We start from the raw sequence: 20,960 nt of genomic DNA, 5'->3' as shown, positions 1-20,960 counted from the left end.
GGTCAGCCGAGAGAGCCACGATGGGGAGGAGTCGAAGAAGGACGACGACTTGGAGAGATCGGTGGGAGTTTAAATGTACGGGTCATGAACATAACGACATGCATGAGCTTACGGAATTTTGAGGCGTTTCGGTTGCTTTCAACAGCAAGTTACGGGATAGCAGGAACAAGTTATGCATAGGATGCAAGGCGTTTCAACCGCAAGATACAGCTACAGGAACAGTTCAGCCATGGAGATAAGGAGTTAAGAACTTTATTTAGAGAATCAGATTTCCCGATCTAGAAAATTGCAGGAAATAAGTCTTGATCGTGCAGGGTCTTGAGGGTCCTGTGGTTCTGGACCCTTAACTTCTTACTTATACTCTCGATCTTGGGTATGTACGATGATCTGTGAAGATCGAATCGAGAGTTTGGAGGGGACCATGCGCCCCGGGACCGGGGTTCGGACCCGGGAAGGGTTTGGGGAGCCGGGTCTGAAGATGCGATAGTCAAATTGTTCTGCATTTTGTGAAGGATGTCACTTAGATATGGAAGATGTGGGAAATTGTATCATGTCTGGTGATGGCTGATGTTTTCGTCTATTTCTTTGCTTTTTGCAGCACAGCGACAACTCAGCAGTACTCGTAATCATACGTGGACATATTTGCTTGTTTAAAGCTGGAAGACCCTGAAATATAATCAAAACTCATATCGACTAGATCTTTCATAAATCTCATCTTCCTTGATTCTTGTATCTTCTGGTCTCAAACAATAGAATGCTTGTACTAGCCCGGAGTAGCTCCGTTGAACATTCTTCCTGTCCGACCCAGAGCCCCGGAGCATTTTGGCGTCAGATCCCTGTTTCCAGCGGGTCCGTTACCGATGACACGCCAAAATTCCGATCATGACTTCACGTCTCCAAGTGGGGGGAGCTTCTTTTTTCAGTAGCACTCCGTGTCATGGGCCCTTGTCATGAGGGGGATCTACAGTGCCCTTGTTCCTGATGTGGCGTTGGCGGGAATGAGAGAATCGCGGCGTTTTTGCATCATGCCTGATTTGATTTTCCATGCGTGAATCAATATTCGTGGTGTGGCTTGATAAGCAGCTCACTGTGGAAGATAGGTAGCTTAAGCTTTAGAGACAGCTTTTCAGAATCATAAGGAACGGTGAATACTACTTGACTCAAGATTTAGAGGCTCTTGAACATTCTCTTGTCGTAAAATATTCCATGAGGAAGGCATGGCATCATACCTGCTCCTGCTCTGCTTGTAATATCGTTCATGTTGCCTCCTTCATCTCCATTTGCAGGGTCCTCCTCCATCTCGACCCAGACCAGACCGAAATCGAATTTTCCTCCTCCTTCATAACCCTACATTCACTTTGCCTAACCTGAATTGACCTATTTCCGATTCGACCCTAGTCCTCGTCATCTTGCCTTCCTCATTCTTTACTTGAAATATTTCCTGTCCCTACCTCGACCTTGTTAACCAAGTACTACTTCCTTCGTCTCGCACCAATAACCCAAACTTCAACGTACAATCAAACCCAAACTTCTTCTTGAAGTCCGGCTTGAGGCTGGCCCAAAAACTCCCGCAACCCCAAAGGAGATGGCTTCGCTTCAAGCCGACGTCTCACAACATCCTCAGCCTCAACCTGAGCCCGAATCTCAACCCCAGCCCGAACCTCAACGTCGCCAACATGACCTCTCCTTAACCGAGTCTGTCGCCATTGCTACAAGATCGGTGCACGCAAAGCTTAACAAACTTATTATCGCCCGGCTACCGCTTGCGTTACCTCCTCTTGCTACCGATTCATCGGCTTATATTACTGGCTTACTCCATGTTACACCTATTTATGTCACCTTCGAGGCATTATGGCGCGATATCCTCGAGTCGGGCTTGCCTGTAGATTTGCCCGGGGAAGACGACGAGACCTGTGAACAGGAAACTCCACCAAATTCAGCAGAAACTGCATTCCCGGCCTCCGATCTCCACGAGCTGTCAAGTTGCAGCAGGATGCAATCGATACTTCAACAATTGTATCTCCCGGGGTTAATGCGTTCAGATCGTCTAAAGGCCGACATTGTGAATTTGGCGGGATGGTCCAACGATACTGTTGAAGAACAGTTACGTCTTGTTGAAGAAAATGGTCCATTGGGGGAGTTTATACAGCACATCAAAAGAACGGTCCAACATAGGCCTCATGCGCTGATGGCTTATTCCTATATCTTGTTCATGGCACTCTTCGCCGGTGGCCGTTTTATTAGAGCTACACTCGAATCAGCTGGAGACGACTTTTGGGACCGGTTACCTTCGCCAGTTCAGCCAAACCGTCTCTCCTGCGAAGAGAGATCAAGGCCAACTAAGCGTGCAAGTGGCTTGTCCGACGAAGAGATCCCAATAGACGACTTTCACTGCCATGCGACTCACACGATGCCTCTCCGATTTTTCCACTTCCAGACTCCCGAGGACGGGGAAGATTTGAAACGGGAATTTAAGCGACGACTCGCTAGCATGGAGGGGCAACTAACAGCACGCGAGAAGCAGGATATCGTTCAAGAGTCGATTTGCATTTTCGACAACATGACACTTTTGGTTCAGCAGCTCGACATGGTCTGTGATGCTCCAGCGCGCAAGGACAGCGGCAGTACGACCTCGTCACTGCTTGACTTGGTCGATCAATTGCACCCGTTTCGCTCTCGTCTCAGGGATAGTGTTTCTATCGCAAGAGATAGAATTCGACGATCTACAAAGCTTGCACCAAGCGGCACTAAATTAGTCTGGAAGATCTGGAACTACAGTGCAACCGCATCGCCGGTGGAGCCAGAGAGTGGGATCAAGCTCCCGATCGGCCATCCTGGTCTCTCCAAGGATGATGCCGCAGCCATTGAACTCTGTCCAGCCTTTTCCAAGTCTATGAGATTCGACAAGACCTTGCCGCGACCAATGCGCCTGCCAGCCAAGACAAACACAGCCGAGCACGAGTTGAAATATTACCTTCAAGTCGCCTCCAAGAAGTTTGATAGCATGAGCCTCTTCAACTGGTTGATAATATTAACTGTTGGTGTAATCCTGCTGGGAGCATTATGCTCTGCTAGGCGTGGCCGCGAAGTAATGATTATTGAAGCATGAGAAGAAGAGTTGTTCCAGGCAGCGATTGCATTATGTTTGGCGTTTTATGGAGTTGAGGCATTCAGGATACCCCTCATTGGGTGAACCACGTCTATATCTGGAGTCGGTTGCATTTTTATACCTAGAGCACACGCATACGATTGTACTCCATACCCGGTCACGGCCCCTAAGCATTCTATACAAAGAAAACGATTACGACCCTAGATTCAGAGATAGCCACTTTACGTCACAAATACCTAAATGATATATCCTTGAACAAGATTATACTGTAATTCCAATTCGTGAATGCTGCCTTTTTAAATGTCAATTCCTCGTGAATGCTATTTGTAAATGCCCTTTATGAACCCGCTTCCGTGCTCGAGTCTCTTGGTACAGCTCTGCTAACTGACATACATGTTTGAAACGCCCATGTTGGCTGGAGGGTATCGTATAATGTCAAAGAAACGCTATGTGCTACTGCAGCATGCTATCAACTCGTTACTCATCATCTTCATCATCCCAGTCACTGCCCACATCGGCCCAGCCCGCCATGTATCGCTCACCACCAAAATCTCCGATTTGTCTGAAGTACCGTGCTCGACCTTCATCCTCCTGCCACTGACGTACGATAGAATCGTCAGACGCGCTGACTAATTTACCGTCGTAACTCCAGCTGACGTTTGAGACCTCACGTTCATGGCCGTGGACAAGAGCTGTGCCATTGCGGAAGATGGGGATTGTGCAAGAGGTGGGTTCAGCGCCTGCGGCAGCTGAGAATGAGCGGGAGGGTGCAGGGGTAGATCCAGGTGGATCAAGGAGGTGAGCGCGCTGGGCACAAGCTGATCGAAGATATCGCTCGTCTGTGGGGAAGAGCACGACTGAAGACTCAGAGCTACCCACTGCAAGGAGGTCGGACGAGTGGGAGAGGCCCATAGGTCGCATTCTGCACTTGACGAAAAATGTTCGTGCTGCGAAAGAGTCATGCTTGAAACCATAAAGAGGTCCCAGGCCTTGGGCTGCAATGGGTCTCCTCTTGGTGGCGAGGTCTTTGAGTTCGGGAGCGTGACCAAGCATGAGATGAGACATGGAGTAAGCGTAGATGGTGTTATCTTTGCATACTGCGTACATACGGGCGGCATCACTGCTGAGAGACAGAGAGGTGATGCCATATGAACGCCAGGCGTGGTTGGAGGGGACCGTGGTAGCTGAAAGAGGTGTGCTCTTGTCTTGGTGACGACGGTTGATGTACCGGAGATCCCAGAGCTTGACAACAGCTTCGGCCTCAGAAGCGGAAAGTAGAAGATGTTCACGACCAGCGGGAAGCCATTGGATTGCAGTAACAGAAGCAGGTGAGGTCTTACCATGGGCAGTACGCTCATGGGTGTTGTCAAGAGTGTTTACGGTCGAGGCCTGGAATGGCCTAATGTTCTCATCTCTAATAGTGACAGTTCGACGACCTGTCTCACTGCTACTGATTGTTGAGAAACTTCTCACGTGAGAATGAGGGCATCTCAAATCCCATAGACGAATTCGGCCAGCCTTGTCTGAGGTTGTCAATACGTTGCCAATAGATTGACCCTTCTGCCAAGCGATTTGTCGTGTCGAGTTGTAATGACCATCTGCGAGTCTAGCAGCGATAGACTTCGTCGTAACATCCATAATCAGAGCTGCATCTCCTGCTGTAGTCGCAAGACGCATATCATCCTGAGAAAAGTCCATATCCCAGATGGCATTGTCATGAACTGAGTGAACACCCAGGTCCTTTTCCTCGTTGGGATCATCGTTTGGAGAAGTGTCGAAGAACCTAACACAACCTTCTTCATCACCGACAGCCGTCACGGGGGCCTTGTGAGTGCTTGTAAGGCAGAAGGGGATGGTACGACTACCACTTGGAGTCAGACATTCATAAGAATCGATGCAACGGCTGTGAAAGCTTGCTGTCTCGGCTCGGGGGTCGCATGCTGGTGTATGAAGATATGTTTGACCAGATGAATATCCAAGTCCATGCTCTCGGTTGAGTAATTGGGATTCGAAGCCTCTATTGCCGAATTTTCGGATTGGTCTGGGTGCGTAGTTGGCTAGCTCCTAGTGATGATGTCAGTGACGCCAGTGGCTATAGGCATGCCGACATACGTTATCAGGTCGAGGTTCTTCGGCGATGCTGGGTGTATTAACAAGGAAAGGTGTCTTTTTAAGAGTTCGAGCAACTCCACGGCTGGTCTTGAAGAAATTGCTCTGATATGGTGTAAGTAGAGTTCGCGTGAGCAATATCAGACTAAGCCGGGCTTACCAGGGTAGCTTTTCTATAGCTATCAAGACTCTCCAGACTAGTTTGGCTTTCTGACATTTGAATTTCATTATCACTGCCTAGAAGTGTGTTGCTCGAAGTAGTTGCGGTGTTGAATCGAAGTGGTGGCATATCATCCAAGTTCAACGTTGGCCTCTTGAAGACAGCCTCATCACCAGAAGCTTCGGCCTGAAGCTTTCTCTTCCGTGATTCATCCTGGAATCTATCACTTGGAGAAGAAGGTAAAATAGGATCACTATGGAGGAGCGACTGGGGCGAAATGGGCTGCTGGTTAGTATCTGACTCGTCCAAGCTCCCAAGAGCAGTTCTAAACTTTGGCAACGGCTGAGTCTGAAACTGTCTTGGTTGCCAGAAGCGATTAAAGCGACGAGGTGTTATCGAAGGTGTTCCTTTTGGTCGCGACGATGACGCAGGCGTTGGAAGAGCATCTGGGCCATCGGAGGACATGGTAGGCAACGATGCCCTGTTGAAGCCGCAAGAGGCTGGGGAATAGAGTCTGACAGTCTGAGAGTATACCGCGATATATGCTGGGGAAGAGGTCACGGTTCACGAGTTGGTAAGATGAATTCTTGCAGAGACATAAATCAGAACATGTCGAAAATTGAATATGGTGGAAAGACGAGCTCCAATTGCAGATTTAGTTTGGTTGCCAGAGGAGCCAAAAGGCCGGGCTGGGATGGGGTTGAAGCGAGACGAGAGTGGACCATGCGAATGTCATAGGCCAAAGACGCGGTCGCGAAACCGCGGAGCGTGTAAATGGGCGATGTTCTCGCGTAAAATGGGTTTCTCTGTAGCGCCACACTTGGAGTAGGAAGCCAGTTCAAAGCAACCGACGTCAGCTGTGGCTCAAAGCTCGTTAGCTGCAAGGATCAACGATGCGGATGTGGCGACTCCCGCTTTTGGCGGTGGCTGCAGAAATGGAATTTCTTTTTCCCCTGAATATGATATCTTTTGAATGATCATTTTAACCCAAGACATTTCATATATCACGGCTTCACAGGGGGTCGTTGACGTGATGAGAAGTGTCGAGTCATAATTAGATTTCAAGCGAAAAACGGGCAATAAAGAATTAAGTTGTTGAGTCACGTTCAACGGGACTTGAAGGCAATTCAACTCACGAGAGCCGATATTCTCCACTATCAGCGGGCCATTCCCCGGAATTTTGAACTCTAATGCAAGGATAGAAGCAGTCTCGTGAATGATGCCATCAGTGATTACTGCAGGTACTTCATACTATAAAAACATCCATATGTGTGGTACCACCGCATATGACAACTCATCAGCACCAATAGCATTCATGTAGTATTGTAACCATCTCACGTTGGTTCTGTCAGTCAAATCCTCAAATCCTTTAATCCTTTAAAGTGCCCCTATTTTCACTCACCCTCATTGGCCGCTCTCCCCTCCCTCTCAGCCTTGTCTTACCTCTAGCCTGGGCTTGTCTCTCGCCAAAGCCGATGGCCCGTTCACCGATAGCCACTCCTACAACGCAGCCCTTGAAAGTTCCCAGGCCAATGGTGTCATCCCTCACCATAATCACTCTCTCACAATCACTGTCCTCCCGTCTCCGTAATACGCAATCCCTTATTTTTCTCCAGACATTTTTCTCCCTACATCTCTTTCTTATTATTCCTTCTCGCACCTGTCCTCCCTTCTGATCCATCTACTCTTTTTCCCCGGCCAGATTGATTTCTTTGCGCGCACAAGGCGAAATCATGTGCCGTTTTCTGGTGAGTCCCCTACAATCAAGATCCCTTATCTATACCTCCGAAGCCGGCTTCTTGGTCGCACGCAGAACACAACACTGACACCGTGACTTTTTCAGGTCTACAAAGGGAGTGACGAGATTCTCCTATCAAAGTTGATTCTTGATCCTACTCATTCTATTCTCAAACAATCATTTGATTCTCGATTGCGTCTCGTGAGTCAACCCCAATTTCTTTGACCGACAATTACAGGAACGTCATATCATAGCTGACACATAACCATCTACAGGATACGAGACGAGGTCAGAACAATGCAGATGGCTTCGGCATAGGCTTCTACACCGACCCCAAGCTTGGCTCAGCGCCTTGCCTTTTCACTTCGACCATTCCCGCCTGGAATTGCACCAATTTGCAGCGAATCGCTTCAAAGACCGCTTCCCGCCTTATCTTTGGCCATGTGCGTGCCACGACCGAAGGTTCCCTAAGCGAAGATAACTGCCACCCTTTCACACACGGTAGTCTGATGTGGATGCACAATGGTGGACTGGGTGGATGGAAATACATCAAGCGCCGCCTTGGCGAGCGTCTTGCTGACAAGTGGTATTTGGGCGTCAAAGGCGGAACAGACAGCGAGTGGGCATTTGCCCTCTTCCTCGATACCCTCGAGCGACTTGGCCACGACCCAAGCGCATGCCCCGAAACGGGCTTTGGTCCGACTATTCTTCGAGAGGCTATGAAGCGCACGATCGCGCAGATCAACGAGATGACCGATGCGATTCCCGAAAGTATACTGCAGAACGAGGATGTCGATACCAGAAGTTTGCTCAACTTTGCTGTCACCGATGGTCATAGCGTGATCTGCACTCGATACATTAGCAGTTCTAAGGATGAGGCGGCCAGCTTGTACTATTCTTCCGGAACCCAATGGACAACACGAACACAATCTGCAAACGACAAGCAATACCAGATGGAACGCAAGGATCGAGGTGCTGACATTGTGCTTGTTGCAAGCGAGCCCTTGACATTTGAGAGAGGTGTGCAAAATGCTCTGGGTATTGAAGGGGAGACACTGACTTGAAGCAGAGAATTGGGTCAACGTACCAACAAATTCCATCTTGACAATCCACAGACAGACCGTCATGGTCCATCCCATAATCGACAAGTACTACGAACGTGATCCCCACCACGTTCGCTCCAGTGCATTTGTTCAGGCCAAGGGACTTACATCAAATGAGAAGAACCGAAGTGACGTTGCTAGCCCTGCAGGAGTTGATCGGCAGCAACAGGAGCTTGAAGGTTACCGCAAGATGATGACAGGCACTCTCAACTTTGGCCCACCAAGGAGCCTCAGTCCCGATATGTGCCGTCAGACCAGAAAGGTAGCTCCTGTGTGTGAGTCGATACCTGTGCCTCAACCACAAGCGCAGCCTCCGCCTGCACAGACAACCCCGCCAAGTGAACAAGGCAACAAACCAGCCCCAGCGCAGGGGAACATCAAAGTTAAGAGACGATCTGTTCAGCTGCTGGATGGCAACCAAGGCCAAAGTTCAAACGATTACGATCAAATCTCGGATACAGAAGAGCCAACAAGGGCAGATGTGCATAACCCCAGGAAGCTTTCGCGGTATTTTCCTGAACTGACGCTCGCTTCGCATGCGGGGTCTTAAAAGGAGGGGAAGGGGAAGGCTGGGAAATACGGTAAACTGAGGAAATGGCATGATAGAAGGGGTCGAAGGGGGGTGAGAGACTTGGTTGAGTTTATTTTATGACTGTGCGTGTGACTGGGCATTGAGCCAATATTTCAGGGTTCGTGGCATGGTGTTGAGGTGTGAAATTCAGTGTTTTCTAGATTGGTATTTCGGAAGGCTTTTGTTTTCATGGATACCCTCGTATCAGATTCATCATATCGAGTCACAAGAACAAAATGGGAATCAAAGTTTAGTGTACGACAACCCTTCTGTATTTCTCGAGACTCGGTTAACATGGTGACAGAGGTGTTTGATTTCTAGGCACCAATGGCTTTTGCCGTCTCTTCGTCAAGCCGGAGTGCTCATTCGCTATCGCCCCTTTCACGGTCAAATACACATGAGAGTTTAACAGCTTCCACAAAACATCATGAACAGCACACAAAGGGCAAGCCATACTGTTGAGATACTAGAAAATAGGGGGAAATTCTTGGTGGTGATGACTTCAGAGGCAGTGGTGTTGCTCTGTGGCTACTTCCTAACGATACATGCTCTCGACGATATCCGATTCAACTGTAACTGCCAAGGACGTTGTGTAAAAGCTCAAGTCACGATTGAGATACTTTCAACGCTTTTGAAACTCTACAGTACTTCTTCAAGTCTACTCAGGCAACGTGGAGTCCTCGTCACCATACCTTTTTTTCTTCCCCCTCACTTTACTACGCACATGACTGAACTGTGAGGGACACTGAACGACAATATGTCTTGCGGTATCGCCATCATTCGGTACGAGCAATGCCTGCACAAGCTCCTCTTCAAGGTCGGCTGCGCCCAAGGCTGCAAAGAGCTCTGCCCCCCATCGCGTCAAAAAGTCCTCGTCGTCACTAGCTACCTCTGGCTCTGCGAGGAGTGCCACAAACGTGAATATAACAGAGAACTCGTTGGGCGATACAACAAGTGGGCACATCTCCAGCGTGGAATCCCCTTGGACTACCCCCCTGAGCAACAGAGCATGTTGAGCCTCGTATTGCAGAGCCGCGAGTGCCTTGACAACGCGTTCCGCGACAATGCCCGCGCCATGAAGCTCGAAGAGATCCAGTGGGTGGCAGAGTGGACGTATGAGTATGGCCTTATGCTGTACGATGTAACGGTCGCGGGGAAATGGAATCGAAGAAAGGCTGTGAGGAGGATAGACCAGTTGAGGACCTTGCGTCTTTGGGATCTTGTCGTGATCAAAGATGGACTACGATGTTCTAAGGAGCTCTTCGAGGAACAGCCAGAGGAAACGTACTGGACGATCAGTGGTGTGTAAAGTCTCCAGGGGTATTACAAAGGAGAGGAGCTGACTTGACCCAGAACAGTTCGCCGAGCAGCATTACGACCGAGCATGCGAGGTACAACTCCCTAAGCCGAGGCGACCACAGCCCCCTTTGTTTTCTGAAATTGAGAATACACCTGAGACAAAGGACAGCGTTGAGTCCCCGGACACGGTTGACTACATCCAAGATGACGAGGATGATGATGAGGACCTCATGCATCACCGCCACTCCTAGACGAAGACAACTTCATCGCACTACTACAACGACGACTACCCACGCCTCACTGAACCGGTAGTTGCACCCTAGGTACCAAGCAGGCGGGCCTCGAGGAGGAGACCCGATGCTCTGGTCGGCAGACGCGGTTATCAACTTTGATTAAGATGCCGTAACACAAACTCCCCAGCGTTGCAATACACCCACGGCTACAACACAACCCACGCTCGCCCGCATCATTCTGTATGTACATGGTTTCAAGTAAGAGGTATAGAAATCGAAACTATTCTCAGATTGATAACGTACATGTGATTGCGGGCGTAACGTTGAATCTAACCCTATGACAACTCCTCGTTAGTTGGTTGTATCCATCTGTTTGCACTTACACCCCTTCCTTGATAGTTCATTTCTCATTTCTAGATGTATTCTCTTAATGTCTTACACCCCATCCCATCCTAATTATCACAAAGGAACCCAACCCAAATTGTCTTTGACCTACCTCGTCGGGAATAGCATCAATCTCAGAATGACAAACCTCATCAGCCTCAGGTTTAGTCTGCCCTATATGCACACCACCCCCATCCCCCCAGCCTCGGCCATGTCTCTTTTCACTCCTGAAACCAGCATTAGCCATGTTTTTTTTTTCTCTTGTCCCCCTTGAACGTTCGCCGTTCTCACCGAAGCCATTCCCCTCATCCTTGTACACTACCAGCAAGGCACAGCAGGATTGTTACATGTCGTGGCGCTTTGCCTACCCCTACTAGCTCCAGGAGACAAGACCGAATGAATGTGGAGGGAAGGGAGGATCCTTTTAGCTTTTGATTTTTGCTTGTGATGTTACGCTGAGGAGGGAGATCGCTGACTAGGATATATTTCTACGTATGACTGTCTCAGTTCTCAATCAGAATATTAATCTCTTACAACTACATCTACCTAGACGTGGGAATAAGCATTGCAACAGCCTTGCGATCTCCATTTGAAGTTGCATTGACTGATTATCATACAGTTGCATGTCTCATTCCAAGTGACAGCGCAACGTGGTGCAAGGTGGTATCCCGGTGTAGAATACGTAATTATACCACCATGCATCTGTCGTTTACACAACAACTACTACCGTACCGGTACTTGACAGAGTTCAATCAACTTACAAGGGACCCATCTCAGCTCCATTACCGTAAATCATCCCTAATGTCGATCATTGAACCCATTCCCATCCCCACACTCGCATTCAAACTCTGGCTTGAATCGGCCAAAAAAAATATCTGATGGTGGGTTAGACACTTTGACGTCTTGTCTTGTCTCAATCTCAGCCAATCAACGACCTAACCGCGCCTTATCAATCCTCGTCCAGCTGTGCTCTTGTAAAAGCCTTTCAACGTCGGCCGGCTCCGCCAGGTACAGCGGAGTGAACCCGCGGTGGCGCCGCTGCAAGCCAGACTCTGACCTTTCGCTTTTAGGAGTACTACGTGGTAGAAGCTAGCTGGAAATAAAAAAGGAGGCTGAAAATTAGAGGCTGTCTTCAACTTAGTCCAGCCCTGTAACGTCTTTGCAACTTCCAAATCCTGCATCGTCTTTCACAATGGCTTCACTAGCACTCTCGGCATATCCTGGATGTGAGGGTCAATCTCGACTCCTTACTCCTTAATCATTGACTGGTTGTAGTGGTAGTTTGACACTTTTCAGGTGAAAAATCGTTTTAATCTCGGTCTCCTTGGACCATATTCAGTACGCACCCAACTCCAGAAGGTCTGTCCTAATATGCTAAACCGAAACGCCTTGCTTCCTTTCTAACGTAACCGTTCCGTATGCTGTTGCGTTGCCTGCGTTACATAATACAAAATGATGATGCTAGCCTTTCCATCAAGTTTAACTCCCAAACTTAATCCCAGAGTAGTCCCGAATCCGAATATGACACACACCATTAGGCTAACAAGACCGGCCAACTTCACCAACCCCTACCCACGTCTGTCTGCAATTCAGTGACAGCCCCTTGCAACTTGATTCAAATCCCTGATTCCCATCCCATCATCTCAGCCCAGTTCAGTCCGAGCACAAACGTCTTCACATGTCAATCGCCGAACATCCCTGCACATCAAAACATGATCCACTCCACCTCCACTCCGGGTCCCCCGATGCATTTGGTCCAGTTGAACGGTCCGCGTTGATCCCTGGTCCTGGTCCCCAACATCAACGGCTCTTCTCCCGCCCAATCTTGGGCCCACAACTTCTCCAGCACCTCCAGAGCCGCCAAATTGTTCATGTAACCAGAACGGAACATGATATCACGACACTTGGACCGCACTATGTTTTGCTGCAATTCGTTGACGCACTCACAGCCCGCAACGAAAAGGGGCCAGAGTAAAAACTTCTCGGCGCTACTTCCTGTGTCCAGGTTCGTTGCGTAATAGACCACCTGGCTGACAAGGCTCTGGATGCTCTGGTGGCCTGAAGGTAACGATGGGCTCACTAGTCGCTCCGTGTACAACAGGGCGGCATAGCGGAAAGCCTCGGAGAGTGATTCCAGGTCTCGTAGTTGACTCTGTGTACAGGGCTCAGGGAGTGAGGCACTGACCCGCGAAGCATCGAAGTTCCAGTTTTGGAGGGCTAGGCGTGCTTCTTTCCACTCATGCCAAAATAGGGAGCGACCTTCCTCGTAAGACGTGGCCGGGGCACTTGTTGGCGCAGCTCGATCCTCGTGGAGTCCCGTGTTTGATCGCCCATCACCGAGACCATGGCTAGTGACATTGCTCATGTCCCCTATCTGATCGTTCACATTGAACCCTGTGAGAGATTCTCGCCGAGCGTGGCCTAGTGGGGAGATGTAAGACAAGGAGGGAGATCGGTCAGGCACCTCCTGAGTTCCAAAGGCGGCAGCTGCTTTTCGTACGGAGCGATTTTGAGACAACAGATTCAGGCGTCCAAGTCTGCTAATGGTCTTGAATAGTTCGCGGTCACATCCCACCAGGTTTTCGGCTCCAATAGGCAAGAGTTGAGAGTCTGACACCCCACTGAAACCGGGATACACTTGGGACTCGCGCTCGTTGATACTGGCAGAAATGGCGTCAAAGTAGTTGAAAATAGCCTCCATCCAGGCAGAATTGCTCGATGTTGCAAGATGCTGAGTTCGAAGAGCAAGAATCTTACTGACACCGGCAAACTGAGTATGGAATTTGGCAATACCGGACTCAACCATGCGGTAATGACATAATAGGAGGATCGTAGCAAGGACTGAATCGTGAATTGCTTTGGTCCGGTCGTTGAGTTGCTCGTTTAATAGGTGCACAGCCAGGTTGCGGTGTTGGTATTCCTCGGCGAGGGACAGGTCGTCGGGCTGAGTGTCTGCCATGGCTTCGGCGGCATGTTTGTCAGCCATCAACTTCTCAGAAAGATCTCGTGTATCACGTCCGAGACTCAGTTTCCTCTTCATGCGGAGATTGCAGGATGCAAGAGCACAAATTGCATGGCTCAAACTCTGGCTGTTTACAGCTAGTCGCAGAATATGGTCTCGAAATGGGTTGTGTGGCCCGTCGATAAAGACCATCGAGGGACACATGATGTTCTCGTAGTAATCCATGAAAAAGGGCATCTTGGAGATGAGGTCCTGGCTCACATGAACAGAATGATTTTCGGAAGCGGTTGGCCAACCCGAGGGAGCAAAGTCCGAATGATGAGATTTAACATCTTCATCTTGCATCGATGGAGACTGCCAGGAGATTGGCATCGAGCTGTAGCTGGCGCCATATGTATCGACTTCAGGCACGCCTGCACACGTTAGAACCAAGGAATTCATTGGTTCCATCTGAGCTTACCGAATGAATCACAATCTCGAACCATCCTGTTGCCCATTTGCGAGTCAAAGGTGTCGGTATGCGAGTGAAGGCTGGAGCTCATTTCTGAAGGAGCATGGGCGAGACTGGGGCATGAGGTCGGGGCGAAGGTCCTTGCGTGTTCGGCGTAGAGAGATGCTGGGGGGCTCTGAGGACCAGGAGAGCTAGTGCCTGTTGTATAGCTGTCGTACATGTAGGACGGGCTGTGAACATAAGAGACGTCGTCTCTGGTATAAGACTGGCTCATGGGCGATACGTAGCCAACGTCGGGAGTAAGGGGATCGATAGAAGATGAGAGGTTTTCTGTGACAAGAGGCACCGGGAATCGATGAAGATTGTGTGCTGTTTCTTGCGCGGGAGAATAGTTGACTGCACCCCAGTTTCCTTGGTGGATAGGAGCTGCATGCTCAGGATGGGGGATAGAGAGGTAGTCGTATCCTGCCATGGTAAATGGTGTTGTAGGTGCAGAAGCGACTTGTGTCACCGCAGGAATATCAATAGGGCCCTGGCGCATCCGGTTGACTTCATCTTCCGTCCCTGAACGAGTAATGGCAGAGCTTCTTGATGATGCAGTCGAGTGTTTCCTAGGTTCACGAGTAACAGGAGGAGCTTTTGCAATGGGCAGAGACAAGCCACGAAGCTTGCCTCGGCTGGCTACGCCAACTCCCCAAGTAAGTTGTGTTTTATAACCAGAACATTCACTGCCAACCTCGAGACACTGAGAGCAGTATGGTCTTCTACGGTCACACTTGATGTTCTTCTTGGAGCAAGAGAAACAATCATCAGAAGCGCCACCAGCAGGAGCACGTCTTCTGCGCTTTCGTACTGCAGAGGGATCCTTGACCGTTACGGTCGGTTGCGACATGGCGGCTGTCATGCTCCTGAAGTTGAAGAGGTGAAGTGTGTAAGAGGTGGATGGGTGTTAAGAGAGTTGTCGAGGCTAAGGAATATAACCAAGTTGAGTCAAGTTAATGTGTATGTTGACAAGAGTCGAGGTGAAGTTTGTGGTGGAGTAGTGGTACAGTTAAAGAGTTTGAATATGAGCAACTCATAAGAGTATAAGCAACGGGGAGATCTTAGAAACGGTGGAAACACGATGTTAAAGTATGAAGTCTTCAGGAACGGGGTATGGATATGGAAGTGGCGCTCTTGGACGGTATAAGGCAAGATGAAGACCAGATAGAAGAGGCGAGGGGTGTTCAGAGACCGAGGAGGGTATCGCCCAGTACTTGAGAGCAGCAACAAGACCCTGAAGCCGCGGCAGGGATCATGATGGGGAGCAGGACACTCGAGGGGTGCAGGGAGAGTGAGGGGTGTGGGTGAAGTTCATTACAAGGAGTGGTAGCGTGAAATAGCGTAGTGATGTACCTACAGCAGATAGGCACGTTTAAGATCGAGAGAGCGGGACGTCTGATGAGAGACGGGAGTGGAGAGAGGGGGACGGGGGATGGACTCCATGATGGGGGCACCGTTGGCTCTGGCTTGTCTTGCTGTGGCTCTGTCTCTGATACTGGTTCTGCCGTTGAAATCATCATCCCAAACCCAAGCAAGCGTGTCTTTTTGCGATGATCAGCGGGGGATCCTTGGATGCCATCTCCATTTCGGCCGAGGTAGAGGAGTAGAATAGATTAAACTAGTGACAACCAGAGAAGGGATTCCCCTGGCAATAAGAAAATGGTTTCAGTCTCAACGGACCCAGTCGAATCTCAATCTCTCTCTCTGTGTCTTGGCCGGTGCTGGCGGTGATGTCTACAGTAGATAGCGGCAGCGCGGGCCTCCTTCATACGTCGTCGTTTGGAGAAGAGGAAGAGAAATATGGAGAGACGACCTGAACCAGGAAAACTTCACTCATACTGACGGGAAGATGGAGGGGAGGGGCGGGATCGAAGATTGCGTGGGCGTGGCTACTCGCTACTGTACGAAATGGTAGGTGCAAGTGCAACCAAACAAGTTCGTTACGGTTAAGATACCTTGTTTGCCGTATGAAATGTGAGCAGTCGCAAGTATCTATCTCTAGCCCCAGGAAAGTGGTTCATTCTTTCCTTACAGACCCTGCAAGCCCTTGGGGTAAGCCAGCAAGCACCCGCCCCAAGTCGGATAGAACCTCCCATCGTTCGGCGGCCTACGGGGGGTGAAGGCCCCCCGGCTTGATCTCCATGAGCGGTTTAGTGGCCGTCAGCTTAGCGCTGCGAGGCACCCCTAGCGCTGTTCATACACCGGTATAACTGCCCTTGGCCGTTCCCACATTGTCTGGGGGTTCTGATTTGGCCAGCCCATGTTCATCGAGTCCGTCCCTTGTAGGGCAAGGTCTCACTCGCTCTCTTCCGCCCGAGTTCCCCCCAACTCTTGGATCTTGGGCAGATTGGACTCACGAAAGTCTTATTCTGTAATGTAATCGTCGCGGACAACGGAGCACACAAGACAAGGTTGAAAATCTAGGCCAAGTTCGGGAAAGAGTGCAGCGAGGGCCAAGTCGGGGACGATTGCGCAAAGGGAATAGAGCCTCAAAGCCTAAAAGCCGCCGGTAATAACTAAAGATGAGTTAAGATTGATGCGTGAATATCCAAGATTTGCAAGGGAACCCAGGTAAGGTGGGAAAATTGGGCAAGTTTTGTTCCTCTTTGTGGCTTGTCACGTAGCATCCTCTCGTCTAGATGAAAACCCGTCTGGAGCCGACATGACAACGGTATACGGCCGAAGCACACCTGAGGCTCAATCCAGTCTTGTAAACTCTGTAAGGAGCTTTGTTCCGGCATAGGTCTATGCTTCCATCTAGATAGCTCATCATACATGACACAACGGCTTGGCAGAGTGACGGTTTGGGGCTAAGATCAAGAAGGAACCTGCATATTGACACTGACACCGTAGATAGTCTGGTGCGCAAGTAGTTTGACGCTATGGGAGAAAAAAATCGAAAAACTCAGGGGAAAAGAGGCTTCAAATTCTATCTGTCCAAGCTTTTCACCTTTCTGTCGTGCAAGTCAGTTCAGACTGTAGACTGGAGGCAGGATACTTATCTCCCAGATACTCTCGGAATCGCCGACAAGGCTGCGATAAGTCAACTCCTCCCACTGTCACTGGTTGTCACTACAATACTGGGCGATACTGTAGCTCTTGGCAGTTGTCGATCACATAGCATCGACAGATGCAGGTTCGAATGGTTCCTGACGACAGGAAGATAAGATATCCGTTATCATATCCGTAATGGAAACAAAAGATCTTTATTGCGTGCGAGCTAGGTACCTATCTCAAGCGACAAAAGAGCCAAGACAGGCCAGGACGCACCAGACAAAGAGACTTGCATACAGACATCCTGGTTCCATGTAGCGACAAGGGTGACAAAACCGCCGCCGGGTGCACCTTAAAATCATCCGCTGCATTTGCATTTGCAGTTGCAGTTCCCTATCCACAGCCATAGGCGCTAAAGCGATCCACTCCCGGGGCTCCGTATGCACCCTTGACCGTGGTCAGGTCAGGTCCTTTTGCAACGTGACTGCCCAATCAGAAATGTCCATTCCTTCGTCTCAACCATCTCCATATCCACCGAAGACAACTTCATCCACTCCCCATGCATCCATCATCGACAGTTTAACCACTCGCGCTGTGACAAAATAAAATCTCCCCGCCTCTCAGAAGCAAAAGGGCCAAGCAGCCTGGGGTTGCCAAGGCTCACGATTAATCCTGCCAGCTACGTTAGCTAGCTACCTCCTTACAGTGGAGAGGCGGAGGAGGAGCAGCAGTAGCAACAACAGCAGAAGGTAGAAGCGTCAGTCAATCTTGAAATCACCTCGGTTCTAGCTCGTTTGCAACCGTGGATCTCGTACCTACCGTGCCGGCATTGTGCAAATCAATTAAGAACAGGGGCCCTATTACCTACAACAGCACGACACAGATGCTAATGTTCATCTGGCAACAGCGCCGTCATGGTAGATATTATCCAGAGGCTCCAGAACCAGGCTTTCTTGCAATTTTGCTAGGTTGGCGACGTCGAACCTCGAACCGAGTATCCGCTCAAGTCCTACCTCCGCGTTTGCTGGCCGCCTTCCACTTTACCTTACCACATATCTTCAATTGCCCTGGCAGCCCAAAACCAAGCTGGTGAGAGGCAGTGGAACCAACGAATCTCTCACCCCGCAGGATCACACGCAAGACAACCGCGCACAACACATGGCAAGCCGTGGTGCAGGATGACATGAACAGGGCTGATTACCCCCATGCTTTGAGACAATCAGAACATCCTTCGCTGATAACTGGACAATCATAGCCGTGTCGGAAACGTACAAGTTTATTCCGACTGCTCGGTTTATCTGACCATCACCAACTCACGCCATGATTATTATGACGAGAAATTCAAATGGCGGCAATACCACGGAGACACTTGTAACATTGCGGTACGTGTCTCTTAGCGGTTGATCCTCTGAGACCAATTAGTCACAACAAGGCTAATCACCCAGTTGCCTAGCGGTCAACCGTGGCGGCGCCTCAGAAGCAGTTTAGGCTTGTCAGAGCTTCTATACATTCTTCCACCAGACTTCTTCAGCCATGTCACACAGACTAGGCGCTGTCTAACTTCAACCGTCTTGGTCCATGCAGTCAATAGCCCTTGCTGGTTCCCCCCACTCGACCCTCTCTCGTGCTGAATTGCGCCCGTCCACTTACATCATTCATGGACTCACAAATTCGGAGACAATTTATCTGCTGTGCAAGCCTGTTTACTTGGCTCACCAGCATCTTCCGTTTGGTCTAGAATTACGATATGTATGATCCTGTCGCAATTTACGGATAGAGCCCGAGAGCATGAAGTCCCAGAGCTTGACCCATGCCTCGGCCGAGAAACCCGAAGGTTTCAAGGACAGTAGGATGAAATGCCGAGTGTGAAATCACAACACATTCTCAGTCCTTACAGTACTCGATAAAGTTTGTGTTACTGCTAAATATTCTCATTACAAATGGCTTCCAAATTTCCAAGATTTCACACTTCAGCGATTCCAAGTAGGTGGTTGCTTGCATGCAAGAGATGGATACTACCCTCGCACTGAGGACAGACAGCCACACCTATGCACGCCGCTCTCGTCATCTGGAACCACTTCAACACCACTACGCACAACGCTGTCTTCAGCCATTTGCAACGGTTGCCATCATCGCACTGTCTAGTAACACGTATCCATGCGAAGCACTTTTCAAAAGGTTCCAGTGCCTAGCTATCAAAGATCGTATGCTCTGCACCGTCGCGTCACACCACCTTGAGATTTGCAATGCCCTGCACTAGTTATCGTGAAGTGCGAAGCATGGCTGTCCACCACATCCGAATGTGCTTCATCATGCATGCATGTGCGCAAATTCGACGAAGCAACCCTCCCTGGATTTCGAAGCTTTAAGCGTCGCAGCCACATTTCTAGAACATCAACATCCCACCGACCCTATCACTCCTTACGTACGTTTATGGTCGTAGTTGGCTCAACCGCGGGGGTTATCAGAAGCCTTGTTTGACGCCTTGGCGGGTTGACAATAGTCCCCTGGTTGGTGGTACGCATCACATCACATAGCAAGCACAGAAGACTGCATAGGCATTCTTTCGGTTAGGCACTCCAACCGTTTCGCCGTTGCTACACAATCACTGCCCTGTGGTCGTTTCTCATGGTTCTGCGATGCAATTTAGCTTATTCATGAATTGCGATCTGTGATCGACTTCAATTCGGCTCTTCTATCTTTAGGGCCTGAGCCAGCTCGGTACTGCTCAAATCCAATCCAACGTTGCTCGCAAGTGTCGGCCGGTCCCGAGAGAGGACCAATCCCAAACATACACTATCAGGAGCCGATAAGGCAGTGATCATCTTGCGCAGGTCAGCTTTAGCGGCTGCATTCGCGGAGAGCTGCAGAGTTTCATCGGTGTCTACAAGAGTACCGATCCTTCGGTCAGGGATTAGGAAAATGTCCACTAAACCGGGATCAACCCGAAGGTTAGGAGCCCGAACACGACAGGGCTTGGGCTCTTACTCCTGGAATACAGGTGTGAAAGGAAGGCTTGAGACACAAGCAAACCAAATAAAGAGTCTCCTAAACGTGATCGTCGTTGATCTCTAAACTCTCGATACAGATGCATGAACCCTTCCAGGCTGATCACAACTCTGTTTATCTTCATTTCAAGAGTTCCTTGCCCAGGGCCCTTGAATGAGAGCTGGTCCCTGCAAATCCAACCCCGACGCTTATCCTAACCCTTGAAAACTCCCAAGGCTGGTTGGAAACAACACTATTAATGGAGAACTTCTTTATTGCAAAACGTCTTGACGCCGGACCTTCCGCTCACCGACAGTGCTAGGCAAAACTCTTATCTTCCTCCGTTGAAAGCCAAGATTCACGGGACTTATCCTTAAAGCCACTATGTGGGCTGTCAGTAACAGCTTGACATGCAATACATACAGAAAGGGTCGGATCATCAAATATACGTTTGCAAATGTTGGCAATGGCTCGTCACCAAGCCCTGCGAGATACCCCTCTTGAAAGCGCGTGGTGGCAACAGTGGCTGCTACAGTAGTGGGAATACTACACAGAATTTTCCTCAGCGGACGACGCGGTAAAGACCAGAGCGATATGGATCATAAAGCTTCAATGGCTGAATGCCGTGACCTGGAGACGACTACCGGCGCCTCTTGTTTTGAAGCAATCAATCAACACACAAGCCAGTCAATCCAATGTATCGACAGGGACGGTGTGCGGGGGCGGCAAGGGTCTACATTGGTAGCCATTCCGAACCAAGCTTGGGCTTGGTTCTAGCCGCATACACTAAACGATAAAATCGTGCGTTAGAAGGACC

The 20,960-nt window shown here is 49.7% G+C and overlaps 5 protein-coding genes across 5 annotated transcripts; 3 read left to right on the top strand and 2 right to left on the bottom strand.

The window, feature by feature from the left end:
• The first annotated feature begins 1,121 nt into the window (after positions 1 to 1,121).
• On the top strand, positions 1,122 to 3,370 carry BKA55DRAFT_568429 (uncharacterized protein). Its single transcript, XM_046192822.1, has one exon. The coding sequence runs from the start codon at positions 1,586 to 1,588 to the stop codon at positions 3,107 to 3,109; it is 1,524 nt and encodes a 507-aa protein (XP_046049274.1). The 5' UTR covers positions 1,122 to 1,585; the 3' UTR covers positions 3,110 to 3,370.
• Positions 3,371 to 3,586: 216 nt separating this feature from the next.
• Positions 3,587 to 5,843, bottom strand: BKA55DRAFT_512112 (WD40-repeat-containing domain protein; the record flags this gene model as incomplete). The annotated part of the gene is made up of 3 exons (XM_046187774.1): positions 3,587 to 5,173; positions 5,222 to 5,323; positions 5,379 to 5,843. 3 exons carry the CDS (start codon positions 5,841 to 5,843, stop codon positions 3,587 to 3,589), a joined length of 2,154 nt encoding a protein of 717 aa, XP_046049273.1.
• Positions 5,844 to 7,111: 1,268 nt separating this feature from the next.
• BKA55DRAFT_690193 (nucleophile aminohydrolase) lies at positions 7,112 to 8,769 on the top strand (the record flags this gene model as incomplete). The annotated part of the gene is made up of 4 exons (XM_046199462.1): positions 7,112 to 7,126; positions 7,222 to 7,317; positions 7,392 to 8,136; positions 8,186 to 8,769. The coding sequence occupies 4 exons, from the start codon at positions 7,112 to 7,114 to the stop codon at positions 8,767 to 8,769; spliced, it is 1,440 nt and encodes a 479-aa protein (XP_046049272.1).
• Positions 8,770 to 9,547: 778 nt separating this feature from the next.
• On the top strand, positions 9,548 to 10,340 carry BKA55DRAFT_539525 (uncharacterized protein; the record flags this gene model as incomplete). Its single annotated transcript, XM_046190144.1, has 2 exons — positions 9,548 to 10,091; positions 10,144 to 10,340. 2 exons carry the CDS (start codon positions 9,548 to 9,550, stop codon positions 10,338 to 10,340), a joined length of 741 nt encoding a protein of 246 aa, XP_046049271.1.
• A 2,071-nt stretch (positions 10,341 to 12,411) lies between these two features.
• BKA55DRAFT_511707 (fungal-specific transcription factor domain-containing protein) lies at positions 12,412 to 15,023 on the bottom strand (the record flags this gene model as incomplete). The annotated part of the gene is made up of 2 exons (XM_046187735.1): positions 12,412 to 14,081; positions 14,129 to 15,023. The coding sequence occupies 2 exons, from the start codon at positions 15,021 to 15,023 to the stop codon at positions 12,412 to 12,414; spliced, it is 2,565 nt and encodes an 854-aa protein (XP_046049270.1).
• Positions 15,024 to 20,960: the final 5,937 nt, after the last annotated feature.

The sequence above is a fragment of the Fusarium redolens genome, assembly GCF_020744475.1.
Source record: "Fusarium redolens strain MPI-CAGE-AT-0023 chromosome Unknown BKA55scaffold_8, whole genome shotgun sequence".
NCBI classification, from domain to species: Eukaryota; Fungi; Ascomycota; class Sordariomycetes; order Hypocreales; family Nectriaceae; genus Fusarium; species Fusarium redolens.
The sequence above is the reverse complement of the archived record's forward strand: the minus strand, read 5'-3'. Positions and strand labels throughout refer to the sequence as shown.

What these genes read in the sequence shown, in the direction of transcription:
- BKA55DRAFT_568429 (XM_046192822.1), top strand. Translation starts at nt 1,586, where the DNA reads ATGGCTTCGCTTCAAGCCGACGTCTCACAACATCCTCAGCCTCAACCT.